The 14813-nt window shown below is 41.8% G+C and overlaps 1 protein-coding gene across 1 annotated transcript in view; it reads right to left on the bottom strand.

Moving 5' to 3' along the window:
* SEC63 (SEC63 homolog, protein translocation regulator) overlaps positions 1–12823 on the bottom strand; it is a 60664-nt gene extending 47841 nt beyond the window's left edge. The window contains exon 1 of the mRNA XM_051792378.1: positions 12565–12823. Coding sequence (XP_051648338.1) covers positions 12565–12688 — 124 coding nt within the window. The 5' untranslated portion in view covers positions 12689–12823. The remainder of the gene's footprint in view (positions 1–12564) is intronic.
* Between the last annotated feature and the right edge of the window lie 1990 nt (positions 12824–14813).

Raw genomic sequence — 14813 nt, 5'->3', positions numbered from 1 at the left:
GCTTTTCATCCACGAGAACCCCCACGTCCTTCTCCACAGGGCTGCTCTCAATGAGTTCTTCTCCGGTCTGTACTCATGTCTGGGATTGCCCTGACCCAAGTGCAGCACTTTGCATTTGGACTTGTTGAAACTCACGAGGTTCTCATGGGCCCACTTCTCAAGTTTGTCCAGGTTCCTCTGGACAGCATCCCATCCTTCAGGAGTGTCAACTGTACCATTCAGTTTTGTGTCATCTGCAAACCTGCTGAGGGTGCACTTGATCTCACTATGTCAATGATAAATTTACTAAAGAGACAGAGCCCTGAGAGACATCCCTCGGGACCAGTCTCTGCCTGGACATAGAGTCATTGACCACAAGTCTCTGGCTGCACCCATCCAGCCAATTATTTATTCACTGAATAGTCCACCCTTCAATTTGTATTTCTCCAATCTGAAGATAAGGATGTCACATGGGACTGTCACAGAGGCCTTATGAAATGTAGGTAGATGACATAGGTTGGTCTTTCCTTGTTGATATTGCAGTCAATTCCTTTGTATTCCAGGTGACAACATGGGTATCATGGGTTGGTCAGAACTTATATATGCCTCTGGAATATCCAAGTCTGTAAGACAGAGGTGTCTAACTTTTCTGGGTGGGTAACCTAGACCACACAGTTCTTGGGTAAAAACAGAACAACTAAACACTCAGGTTCGAAGAGACCTCTGGAGATCACCTAATCCAACCCTGCTGCTCAGGAGGGTCAACAAAGCAGCTGCTCAAGGTCTGGCTGTAGGCCTTTGAGTAGCTTCAAGGACAGAGAGCTCACTGTCCTTCTGAGCAGCCTGTTCTACAGTTTGATCATCCTCACGAGGCAACAATTTTTCTCATATCTGTCTCAACCTCTGTTCTTTACCCATCACACAATGGGTGAGGAACACAGTACACACGAACACAGAAGGAAGCTACTCACAGGTTGGATTTGCTGTTTCCATAGATTGTGTCTATAACTGAGCCATGTCTGACTTTTAAGTTTGAAGTTCACCCATCTTATATATTTGTTTCCAAAGAAACAGGAGGATACACTTAATCCCTAGGTATGCTTGACAAATGATCCCTACCTAGACCTAGCCTCCAGGTTCTGAAGGTCCCAAGAAGTGATCCAAAAGAAAACCTAAGGAAGATTCTTTTTCATTCTCCTCAGGAAAGAAAGAAGTATTACACACTCATTGGAAATGGGAAATTCTAGAAGTGATAGAATGGAAAGAGGTACAGAAAAGTTTTAATCTCCAGAATCTTGTTCTAGCTGCAACACAGGTCAGCTTCAGGGAAAAAAATACCACAAACAAGGCTATTGTCATCAGTACTTATAACTAAAGCATATAAAATTTTAAAAATATCATAGTCAATTTGTAGGACAGCTAAAAGCTACGAAAAAAACTAATACCCAGAATACATGGAAGCCACCGGTTTTCCATCATTCTACCTCAAACAGCAGAAGAAGTATATCCTAGCCTCCTGTGTCCTTTCTACCTCCGGGTTACCAAGAAAAGCAAAGGCAGAAAGTCTAAAATACAGCTCCCATGGACTTTGTGAGAAAGAGAAATAGGAAGGAAGAGGTGCACATGAAATATTCTGCCCACCAGATGCAGACGATTCATCCAAAGGAGAATGTTGTTTGGTTTCAAAAGAAAATTACTCCTTTCAGCAAGGAACACAGAGTGACACAGTTCTGCAGCCCTAGGAAATGCTAAGATCACTTCAAAAACAGACTTTCACAAAAATTATTTGCAGCATGTCATCCTCTCTCTACACTCCAATGGAAAACTTGCACCTGTAGAAAGCATCAAGAGATGCAAGTAATACACACAGCATGCAAGTCTTGGGTAAAGGCTACAACCCAAGGGTACTGCAGCTCTAAACATGAAATCTTTTCTGTTAAAACTGAGGGCAACAGGCTCAGTCGAAACACTCTTTCTGGGTTTGCTGTTTTTTATTCAGGGTTCCACAGTTCTAATCCTCTGAACTGTGCACTAAATACGTTCTTCCCATTTACTTTTCAACAGCTATGTGTATGTATACATATACAAAATCTGAGGTCTTGGGCTTTTTCCTGCTTCAACAATTACAGAAATTAAACAATTGTATGAACAATTTATTTACTGAGGTCTTGAACTGAGGATCTCTGAACAAATTTACTTCTTAAGCACTGAACCATTTCTCAGATAACAGCTGATGAACACAAGTATGAAAAGGCTACCCTACTGCCTTACTAGGCCATTTTTGCTTAACTCTATTGACTTTTTCCTTGATAATTATTATAAAATAAGACTCCTCATGGATACAGTATAGTAACTGAGAACAATTTAAAAATCACAGTGTTAGGAAAAAACTCTACAAAAAAGCTACTAATAAACACTGATAACAATGTTATAAAGCAGTAACCCATCTTTGCCAGCAGCTAAAAGGCAGGATTCAAACTCACAGTAAACTCAAAAAGTCAGAAACTCCTCTGAAGTACTAAGTAATTTCAAACCTTATTATAATAGGATTGACTTGCAAAACTCCAAATTAAAGAGGCATGAAGCAAATTAAAGTCATTTTAAAATGTTCTAAAATGCATTTGCTTAAATCCAGAAGCCTTTAAATGACCACTAGTGTTTTCATTAGGATTTAAAAAAAAAAAAAAGAAAAAAAAAGTGTTTCAGGACTTTGTACTGACCATAGCAGTGAAGAATGAAATAATCTAATAGATGCCTTCTAACTTTAACATCTATTATTGTAAGAATTGTCGTCATTACCTTGAGTTTAGCTACAAAGAGGTCATGTCCAAGTTAGCCTCTTCACTACAACATTTACAGCTGAATAATCTGACCCTAGTTGTTTTCAAAGAGATTTTTTCTGTCTAGCAAATATTCACAGAAATAACCCAAAAAATATCATGTGTTTTGAGTCACATTAAAGCTCCAAGCAGCCCATAAACTACAAAAAGTCCTGTGAAAGACTTTAATAGCACGGCTGCTCTTTCCAGAGCATGTTTTGCAGCAACTACATTAAGCTTAAAAGGGACAAAAAGTAACCTAACTTTTCATTCACACAGTTCGACACAGAGGTGCCAACTAAAAGACAGCATTTGTTCCTAAAAATTTTAATAAACAGCAACATAAGATGATTCAACATCTTGCAAGTTAACTTCTTTTCAGAGTTTACTTACTCAAACTTTCTGTTTACAGTCTCAGGGCACAGTTCCACACTGCACTACTCCTAATCAAGCCATTTCCAAGCCTTGTCCTTCCTATTAGTATACTGTCTTATTTGTACTGACAAAACCATCAGTGGGAATAACTATACTAAATTTTAAGCTACATCACCTAAATTACCACATTTATAGTAGGGCTGGACCTACAGGTGTATTGTAAAACTTCAAGAGAATCTGAGAGGAATCAGAAAACTGGCCATTTTAATATGGAACGACACTCATGTGAGTTAGGTTATCAATTTCAGATGAAATCAGCAACAACGCTGGGCTCCAAGAATACACATTCTTAATTATTAGCTTGATTTTATCAGTTTAGTGCGGTAGGAAACAAGAATTCATTCAATCCAAACCAAACGTAGACAAAAGTCACTTAGCATATCACCAATCACTGAACCTGTGTTCAGTGTTGTTCTGATGCACACCTCGAAGGAACTATAATAAAGGATCAAATTAGCAGACACAGGGATAAGTACCATACATCCACTTATCATCAGTGGGGCTTTTGTGAAGGTAAAGTCCTCTAGAGGAAGTAAACATATGGAAGAGGAGATACTACTGATACAGTCTGTGGTTTCCAAAAGGTTTTTGAAAGGTTCCTCTTCGAAGTCTTTCAGGACAACAATCTAACTATTGCAAAAATAAATATGTGACTAGAAGAGAGAGTGAATGGCCAATTCTCACAGCAGAAGGAAATCACCAGGAGCTCTGTAGGAACTGGAACTACAACACTCATATTTCACTAATAAATAACCTGAGTAAAAGGGTGAGCAGTAAAATAAGGCTTCTGGATGATTTTAACTTATTCTGGGTAACAAAGACAAGGGCATCCTGAAAAATTGTAAAGATCAAGTGAGTAGACTACAGAATGGTGCACGAAATTCAGGGTATGAAAACATGAAGAGCAATGGGAACTATGCTAATATAATATGTACTATGATGAGCTTGAGGCTGACCATTATCTCTCAGGAATGCAGTCTTGGTGTTGTGAAAAACTGCTCTGTATAAACCTCAGCTGAATGCTTATTAGTTATAAAAATCAAAGCAAATGTTTAGAGCATTCCTATGAGGAAAGGAGGGCAACATTACTCCACCACATAAGTTTGAGCCATGTACAAGCTTGAGGCTGTACATACCTCCAGTATGATGCACTGTCCTAGTCCCCACCTCTCAAAGAGGGGCAACTAGAAAACATTCGATTACGGTGAACGAGGGTCATCAAACATATGAGAAGATTTATGTCCAAAATATAAGCTACAAATCTTCCAGCTGGGAGAGAGTCAAGTGCAAGGAGAGGTAATGGAAGGCTGTAAAAAACCTAAGTGACAGCCAGGACAGACAGAACTGAATGTTTACTGCCTCTTCCAGTAGAGGAAATAAGGATCATCAAGTAACATCATAAGATGGTGCAAAACAAAGCTGATTATTTGCAGTGTGGGCAGCCAAGCTGGTGACCTCCTTACCATAGGATGGTATAGATGCTATAATAAAAGAGTCGCTGAACTGAAAACCACTGGAAACAGGGAGAATGTGCAAAGGAAGCAGCATTTATGCTTGTCCCGTTATTCCTTCCTTAAGGCATACACTTCTGTAATACCACATAAAAAAAGACACCTGACCTGACCCAGTATAACCATTCTTTTGTTTCTAAAGAAAAAAGGGTATTTGAAACTTTATTGGTAAGCCTCTGCAGAAGCCACAATCCTTGCAAATATTCTAGTTTCAAATAGTTCATCCAGCAAACCAAGATAAAGGAATCTTCTGAATTTAAAATGCTCATAGGCAATTTTCTGTAAAAGGGAAATACTAAGTGAAAATCTGAAAACACCTCTTCAATCTTCTTAATTGTACAATTATTTAAAAACTGGTGCAGACACTAATCTTTTTGCTCAGGAAAGAAATTAAATACCTATTTTGGGCCTCTCCCTTTTCTTAGTATGTTCTAGACAACACGACCCCCTTCACCATGAAATGGAGATGTGGATGTCTGGTCCTGGCTAATAACTGAGGGAAAGGCCCACAAACTCCACAGCGGGAGAAGGTAGCACTGCAGGGTGCAAGGATGTAGCAGAAGCCTAGTTTATACTTATTCAAATTACTGCAGGTCTGAACCCTTCTTCACAGGCATGAGTTTGAAGAACAAATAAAAAAAAAAAAAAACCTCCACGACAACCAACCAACCAAAACAAAATAAACCAACCAACCACTAAAAAACCTATGGAATTGCTGTTGATTCCATTCTTTGCCATTTACCTTGCTCATCTCTCAAAATTCCTGCTCACCCTGTAAGAATGGCTTAGCTGCTCATGAGACCATAATTGAATCACACTTTACTACTGAATATATCAGGTTAGATAGCACCAACTTGAATTCTCTAATACATAGCCTGGATATCCTGATAGTTTAGTATCATCTATGTGAGTAATGAAGATACCCTTGCAGCAAATATTAACTGAACAAGGCGTGTAATAAAACTTAGGACACAGTTTACATAAGCTTCCATAACAAAGGTTGAATTTTTTAAAAATAGAAACTACTTTATTTTCATGTGCATGCAGTGAAAGTGAAGTTCTTGTAATAGCTTGGTCTTCAACTTGCCACAAAAAGTTTTTCAGAGTTAAGTGTTCAGGACAGTGTTGAAACTACTCAACTAATCTGTAACAAAGGGTTATTAATTTTATTTTACTGCTAGGAAGCTACAGTGCTCATAATAATATTACAATAGTTAAACTCCATGAAATGACAGGGGTTTTTTTCCCCCCCAAATAACAGAGCAGTTTGGATAACTATTCAAATGCTTTGTTTTGAAAAATATTTTTAGAGACAATTGCTAGGCATTACTAGTAACATCTCATAACGTTTGCCCCTTCTTCAAATGTTTCTCAAAAAAACCCCTACTGCTTCAAAATAGCAATATAGTAAAAAACCCTACCAAAATAGTGTTAAGCATCACCATTACATTGTATTCTGCCTTCTAACAGTTACCTAATAAGCTGTATTTTTCTGAACTTAAAATGGTTTAAGTCAACCATGGTACACTCAGTCTCTCAGTACCTCAAAAATCTCAATTTGTACGTAAGAACAGTTCTTAAATGCATAACTGCATTTCACTGACTCTCCTCCCACTTCCTGACACAGTGATGAAAGGTTATATTAACAGGAAAGGATAAGCATACACACATATGGGCACAAAATGCTTATATTCACAGACATCAAGTTTTCACACTCATGCTTATCCACCACAGCAGCAATGAGCATGGCATCCTGTAGTTTTATCCTGTGGTTTTATCCTGTCCTTTACCAGCATCCTGTACTTTATCCTGTATTACTAAATACCAAAACACTGTGAAATACTTTTGGAGTAAGGTTAACAAGATTTCAGTGAGCTGTAGCCAAGAACAGGCATCACAATTAACCCACTCCAACCAATCTTATCTCACACCAGAGGATTAGAAGCAGCACAGAAGAATTTTACCAGGAGTGGAAGCAGCATCTCCCCCAGCTGCCGTGGGGTAGAAATGCTCATTATTCCATTACAGATAAAACAGAAGAATCACTGCCTGTGTTCTCTGCACCGGCTTGAGTCACATCTAAGTTGCAGACTCACTGTTTGTCCTTAGAGAGCCAAATAAACTTTATAGCCTCCGTTCCCCTACTTACAAGTTAAAGCAGAGGATTAATATAAATCTCTGAAAACAGCCTCAAGATATACAGATGAAAAGTGTACCAAAAAATTACACAGAAACCTTAATATTTACACTACTACATAGAGAGATCCAGTATAGTGGGCAGGTATACAGAGAAACAGGGTTCTTAATACAGAAGATCTTTCTCAGGTCTTCTACTCAAGGTTTTGAAAGTGAGTGTCAAGTACTGGCTACCTATAGAAGTATGCAAAAAACCCCACTGCTTCAGAACAGCATTACAGTAAAAATTTAACAAAGTAATATTAAGTGTCAACATTAAATTATAGTCCCCCTTCTAATGGTCACCTAGTAAGCTGTATTTTTGAAATATTTCTGCATTCTGTCCAGCCTCAAAGCAAGAAGGCTAGCCTAGAACCAGAGCTCTCAAACTGCCTATGCTACTTCCTAGAGGCATGGCATCTTCAAAGATTAGCAGGGAATAGCCTCTTTTAGCCAGATTTTTTAAAGGTTTTCTTTGTATTGACCCAGTGCTCTTCAAGAAAATTTTACTACATCTCAAACAGAAACACTTGAGAGGGGAGAGTGCAAGGGAAGAAGATTAAAGAGCAACAGGACAACATATAGCCAGGGCTCCCCAACAACAGCAACACCCACCCCACCCCCCAAAAAAAACTAAACACAAACAACCAACTAAAATCAAACAAACAAAAAACCCCACACACACTCTGTATGGATCTCTATTACAACAAAAGTACACTGAACAGCTTTTATCCATTTCATATAATTACTTTTTCCTACATACAAAAATGCAGCAGATTTTTTTTTTTTAATCTTTTCTACAGCAGGTGTTTCTATTCTTACACTTGCAGAAGGAAGATCTATGTTCCAAGCAGAATAGCTCCTACAGCCTCTTTTCTATCAGAGACTGCAAACTTTTATTAACGGTATCCCTGCATTCACAGCTGTTATTCTTTGGGAGTTTTGAACTATTTTCAACATCTTCTTTTTGTTCAAGTTACTGTAAAAGACTCAGGACAGAGACATTTATTCTTTCCAGCAACTTTGTAATACGTTATGAATACCTAATGCCCTAAAACAGGATAATTTATTTAATGCAGACCTAAATAAACTAAAAACAATGGGTAAAATGAAGAACTTCCAGACAGATGCACTAAACTGCAAAGCACAACACAACCTATGACCACCTGTTTCAGCACAGCTTTACGAGTCTCAATTCAGCAGCACAGGTGGAAGTCAAAAAGTACACAAAGTTCAGCAAACACATCAGTATTGTGCAACAACAGGCAAATTATCCAACTAAACTCATTCACCTCTTGCTCTCCATTTCCTTTCTAGATTCTGACATTTAATCTACACAAACCTTCACTGAAATTGGTTCAAAGCAAGTCCAACAATAGGAAGATACTTTGATGGGCACTCCTCCACCACAAATTGCTGGGAAAAAACCATCTTTTCTTCACCTCTTGCAATTAAGTTTTTGAAAGACAACTTAAAAATTCCCACTGCAGAAAATACCTTCTCATTAAGAAGTGAATCTGCACCAGAATAACTTTTTAGCAATCATATTTTTTGTTCCCAATTAAGAGCAGTCCTTGCAATAGTTTTCCTCACAGTAATTAGGCTAAATTTATACCAGTATTTTCCCAAAACAGAGGTGATCCAGAAAAAGTATGAAATTCTTCTAGTAATAAAACACATATACACACATATATGTTCTCAAGATACCAGTCAAGGATAAACAATACAGCAGTTTCACCATCACCTGAAGCCATCACCACCACTGAAAGGATCAATCTTCTTCCCTCACTGTCACATCCTGCACCACCCCAAGCATCCATAAAGTCCTACCCAGAAACTAACACACATTAAAAGCAAGACTGAAAGAAGAAAAAAAAAAAAAAAAAAAAGCCAAAAATTAATCTCAGCTAAAACAAGCTTATTGCAGTCACCCACACTGTTTGGGTGCTCTATTTGGCACAAGGGAGGGTGAGAAATAAGACTTACTCTGTTAGAGCACTACTGCCTTGATGCAGTTATGAAACTGCAGCCCAAGACACAACGCTGAACAATTAACCTTTTATAAGTGCCTTATTAGCTCTAGAGTGAACACCGAGGAGGTATTAAAGTCATCAGGAAAAATGCAGTTTAAAAACTCAGTCATCTGCTTGTTTGGTTTATCAAAGCTGAGGTAATGAAATTACAGGACAGTTCACAGGGTGACTAGCACACCACAGCAAAACCCTCCCAAATATTAGTACCAACCCCTACTGCAAGCTGCAGCAACACTTCATATGGACTGTCTCAGAATGCCTGGAGAAGGCAGGTTTAGACACTCAGGAAATAAAGGAAGCTCAAATTTTACTCAGGACTTTTGAGACACAAATCATGCTGTTCTTCCCAACAGTAGAACTGAAAAGGCCTTTCAGAAGTTTATTTTAAGAAGCACTAACAGCAAAATCTTAATGGCTCTCCTACTAAAAATCTGACATTAGGTAACACATTTTGAGTTTCCTCCATATAGTAAAGTAATATAGACACAGTCTTACTCTCCAATCTTCACTATAGCAAAAACAAACACTGAGTTTTTGGGGGTTTTGTTTATTCTATGAGCATTTACTACAAAACTACAGTACAGAACAAATCCTAGAATGTTACAGGCCATCAACAATTCCCAGATTTTTGCTGTTCCTCCACTGGCACTCTACTGTATCACGTAGCAGCAATCCATGGCAGTGCATTTGTAGAAGGCAACTGCAAGCACCGAAGGCTCGACTTCCCCGCTAAAAGCATTTCACTCTTGCTTCAGACTAGCTCTAGTCTGCTCTTACAAAACAATGTGGCTGAAGCTCATCTTCCAACCTAGTTTTTACCAAAAAAGGAATCTGGTCTGTGTCTTCTGGATGCTCTGCTTTACATTGCAAAAAGGGTCTTGAAGCAAGGAGGACAGGCATTTGCTCTGCTTCAAAAGTTCCCTCTGACCTGCTCTTTTCACTGCCTACAGGCTCTCCTCGAGCTGGAGCTGAAACAGCTCACCTGTCCAGCTGCACTTCACCAAGTCCACCCAGGGCCACAAAGGCTGGGTTCTCTAGCATAGGCAGGGTAAAACACAGTCCCACAACAAAAATGTTAGTTAGTTCTACACACAGAGAGCAGAGGTCTTGGCAGATCTTATTCAATTTGACCCAGCACTGTGCCCCTCTGGTTGGAAACCCTGCCCTAAATGAGCATAAAAATACACATCTCATATCAACATCCAGATATTCCTGCTCACTAAAGGAATCAGGAACTAGCAGTGCTGGAAGACTTCAAGACATAGGCCTTCTCTCAGCTTCTGAAATGTGTGGTTTGGCTTTGTCTTGGTTTGTTGTACAAGTGAGTTACTAAAACTAGTGAGTTACTTTGAAAACAAAGTCATGGCTAAACAATCCATACTTTGCATCATTACAAGGTTTTAATTTATTCTTGAAATCTGGTTCAAATGCCAGGACAGGTATGGTTGAATTAATACAAAAAGCTGTGAAAAAACTACTGAGGGCATTTTGCTGGAAATGAGCCACCCAAGAACCATACACTTAAACAACTCAAACAACACAATATTCTACTACTTAGCAGACTTACTGAGATCTTACTTAATAGATCAACATTAGTTCCCAGTGTTGATCTGTACAACACCTCAACTCTTCATTTAAAAACAGTCTGCAGAACAGAACTCACCCAGGAGACTGCAGGCACGCTATTAATCTATATGCTAAAAACTAGACCATATTCACATTTTAAAATCCATTAAGACAATTATGAGGCAGAACCATTCATTGCTATGCCTGGTAATTTTCACTTAGTTGATTCATTTTTTTCGTACCAACAGCATAATAAAATTTATCTTTTGTTTTGGAAAGTATGGTTTGATACAACCTTGTAAGAATCTAGCACTAATTGCAGAACAATATGCAACAGGCCTTCCATACTCTGGATGATGCTGGCTAGAGGAAAAGAAATTATTAATGTTTAATGGCAGGCCTATTTAAAAACTGAGTAAAATCCATACAGCCATATTCCAAAGTCAGGTTTTCATTTCCTGCCATTCTGTAAGGATATCTGAAGATCAAATATGTAAGGTGAGTAAAGTGTTTCCAAGTTTGACAGCATTTCTACAGCTTTTCCTGCTTCTGTCAGCCCCTTGAAACTGAAGTTAACATCACTCAGTGTCCCTGCTGGCCATACCATTCTGCACAGCATCTCAAGTAAGTCACAACCATTTTCCCAAGAAGCAGCTCCTAAGAACTACAGAGGAAGTAAAGCATTATTCAAGAGAAAGAGAGATTTTCTCCCCCACTGCCTCCCACCCTTCACCAGAACAAAAATAAAATAAAAATACTGAGTTTTGGAGAAAGGTTACAGAAGTAATCTTCTCTCTCAGATCCCCTGCTTCTTAAATACAACCCAAAGATTACAAAACATCTTCAACAGTAACACCTCCCTCTTGCAACAGCCAGGACACAGAAAGATGAGGCAGAGAAACCTTTCTTTTCAGCAGAAAGAGCTAACTCCTCAGCCAGAGAAGTAGTATCTGGAGGGCAGAGACCAGTCCTCCAAAGAGGTCCTGTCAGAAGCCACATCTGTCAGCAATCAAGACCGTGAATAGCTATTATTTAGCACCAAAACATTTGTTGTCTTACTCCCTAACAGAAAGTACAGGATTAAGATTTCATTGCTGAGTATTTCTTTTACGTATAAAACTAAGTTAAGCAGAACCTGGCAAGCCATTTAAAACGGCATCAAAAACACCAGATACTGAATGTAAAAAGACGCAGGGAGCAAAAGGGATTCTTCACAGATTTCAAGGCACAAGCGTTCTTAAGAGGTCTGCAGGTTTCAGCGATGGAAACACACCAAGCATCCCCGTTTTACTCAGCGTTTACTATCCTGCTTTTAAATACAATTTCTACAGCTTTTTTAATCTCAAAACTGCAGTTAAAAATGTGTTCCTGCGCAGCCCATATACCAAAACGCCTTCTCCTTCCAAGAATAGAGGGATGCAGTAAAGACAAAAAGGAAAATTACTTTGGAAATGAAATTCTGAACTATTAGGAGAAACTTTCTAACGCAGCTCGGTGACACAAAGCATCACCCCGAAGGGTGGAACAGAAATGTAACCCTTCGGACATTTAACCGCGACTTGTAGCGGGAAAATATTAAATCCTCTTTTCACACTCGCTGTGACCTTATGGCACACAAAAGCAGAGCTCGGTAACTTTTCCTCTCTGGCCTCAACTCAATAGCTTATTCTCTTCTCCACGGCTAAAATTTAGGTCACCCGCCCTGAAACACTCCGGGAAGGCAGGGAGGAAAACCCAAGCCCCAAACAAAGCCCCGGACCCCGGCGCAGCGATGACTCTGCAGGAGCAGCGGCGCGGAGCCGGGCGGGCTCGGGGGGCGGCCCCTCGGACCCCCAGGCCCCGCTCGATGGCTGACGGCGAACACCCCGCGGGGCCGCCGCCTCCCGCCCGCCGCATCCGGGGGTCGCGGGGCAGGGCCGGGCCGGCCGAGCGCCCCGGCTGGGGCGGCCCCGCCGCGGGCCCGGCCCGGCCCCGCTATGCCACGGCGGGCGGGCGGGCGAAGCGGGCGAGGAGGAGCCCGGCTGTGCCCGGGGCCGGGCCGCTCACCGGCGTGCTGGTCCCGTGGCCACAGGTAGTAGGTGGCGGGGATGACGATGAGCCCCACGAAGCTGGTGAGGAAGTAGAAGAACGTGTTGCCGCTGTCGTCGTACTGGAACTGCTGCCCCGCCATGGCCGCGCCGGCCGCCCGTCCCCGCCGCCGCCGCCGCCGCTGCTGCTGCTACCGGCGGCCCCCCGGTGTCGCCGCCCCGGGGCCGATCCAGCCGCTCCGGGATCCCGCGAGATCCCACGCTCCCGCTCCCCCGCCCCTTCCCGGGCCAGAAGGAGACGTGTCACTGCTCAGCCACCATAGCTGAGACTGTGGCGTCACGGGCCCGCCCGCCCGCAGCCCCCCCCCGGCCGCTGGTTGGCTCGTCGGAAAGCCCCTCCCGTCAGGATCGGGGAATCCATCGCGGAAACCCACGGTGGGGAGGGCTGCGAGGGAGCGCGGTGGGGCACCTGGTCCGGCCGCCCTGCTCAAACAGGGCCGACCTGGAGCACATGTCACAGAATCACAGAATCGTTCGGGTTGGAAGGGACCTCTGGAGATCATTCAGTCCAACCCCCTGCCAAGGCAGGGTCGCCTAGAACAGGTGATACAGGAACTCATCCAAGTGGGTCTGGAATGTCTCCAGAGAGGAAGACTCCACGACCTCCCTGAGCAGCCTGTTCCAGTGCTCTGCTACCTTCAGTGTAAAGAAATTCTTCCTTACGTTGAGGTGAAACTTCCTGTTTATGGCTGTTGCTCCTTGTCCTGTCGCTGGGCATCATCCTCTTGGCACCCGCCTTTGAGATATTTACATGCATTAATGAGATCCCTTCTCAGTCTTATCTAGACTAAACAGGCCCAGCTCCTTCAATCTCTCCTCACAAGATATATGCTCCACACAGCTCATCATCTTTGTGGCCCTCTGCTGGACCCTCTCCAGTAGCTCCTTGTCTTTTTTTCTACTGAGGAGCCCAGAACTGGGCACAGCACTCCAGATGTGGCCTCACCAGGGCTGAGTAGAGGGGGAGGATCACCTCCCCCTTCCCAATGCACCCCAGGACACCATTGGCGCTCCTGGTTGGAAGAGCACTCTGCTGGCTCATGGTGAACTTGTCATCCACTAAGACTCCTAGGTCCTTCTCCACAAAGCTACTCTCTAGTAGGTCTGTACTGGTATTTGGGGTTGTACTGGTATTTGGGGTTGTTCCTGCCCAGGTGCAGTACCTTACACTTGCCCTTGTTGAACCTCTTTAGGTTTCTCTCTACCCAGTTCTCCAGCCTATCGAGGTCCCACTGAATCTGTTCAGCAGTACAGGATTGCATCCAGATGGTTCTTGAATATCTCCAGTGAGGGAGACTCCACAGCCTTTCTGAGCAGTCTGTTCCAGTGTACAATCACTCACACAGTAAATAAGTTCTTCCTCGTGTTCAGGTGGAACTTCCTGTGCATCAGTTTCTGCCTGTTGACTCTTGTCCTATTGCTTGGCACAACTGAGTAGAGCCTGGGGTAAAGAAATTATTTCAGGCATGATGAAGTTCTCCGGATTTGGAGGGTGGATCCTCAGCAGCCATGTGAGAGCAAACATTTAAAATGTGTCTAATTCTGAATTCAGTTGCAGGAATCATACTTTACAAGGGGCTGTGACCTTAAAGGTGTGAAATCAAAAGGCAGGTACTGTGACTTGTCACACCATTAATGGCAAGTTACCTCTTTGAGGTAGACAAGGTTGATAATCAAACCCATTCATGAGAATATGCCCATGATCTCATACAGATCTCACAGCTTTAGTACTTGTAAGTTCAGGCTGTGGGAAAATGTGACACAGAAGTCATGGCATCGTGTGCAAAGGGAGCATTAGGCATTCCTTAGAAAGAAGTTCTGTCCCAACATTAACAAAGACTGATGTGGGAAGTGGAGATAAAGGTAACACAATGCCACAACCACTGAGTGGCACCAAATGTCCTGGTGCCATGCTATGGTAATCCATGAATGGAAGAAATCCCTCGTTGTTTTCTGGGAAAAGATTTTGTGTTAATTAAAATCTTTTAAAATAAAAGATCCAATTTTTTTTCACTGATACTCTTTGTAATTGCTTCCAGTTAGATCCTTTTAAGGTTCACAGGCAAAGTTTAAGATATTTCCTTCTATGTTCTTTGCTATGAGTATTGCACACACTCTGCAGTGATGGCAACTCTTGCAGTAGTTGTTTTGGAAGATACCTGAGCTCATGAAACTCACCTCCGTCTGGGTTTCTAGTCCTTAATGTTT

This window comes from Manacus candei, unplaced genomic scaffold (genome assembly GCF_025592945.1).
Source record: "Manacus candei isolate 608988 ecotype Guabito, Panama unplaced genomic scaffold, ASM2559294v1 h1tg000034l, whole genome shotgun sequence".
NCBI classification, from domain to species: domain Eukaryota; kingdom Metazoa; phylum Chordata; class Aves; order Passeriformes; family Pipridae; genus Manacus; species Manacus candei.
Note: the sequence above shows the minus strand (reverse complement) of the source record. Positions and strands in the feature narration are given on the sequence as shown.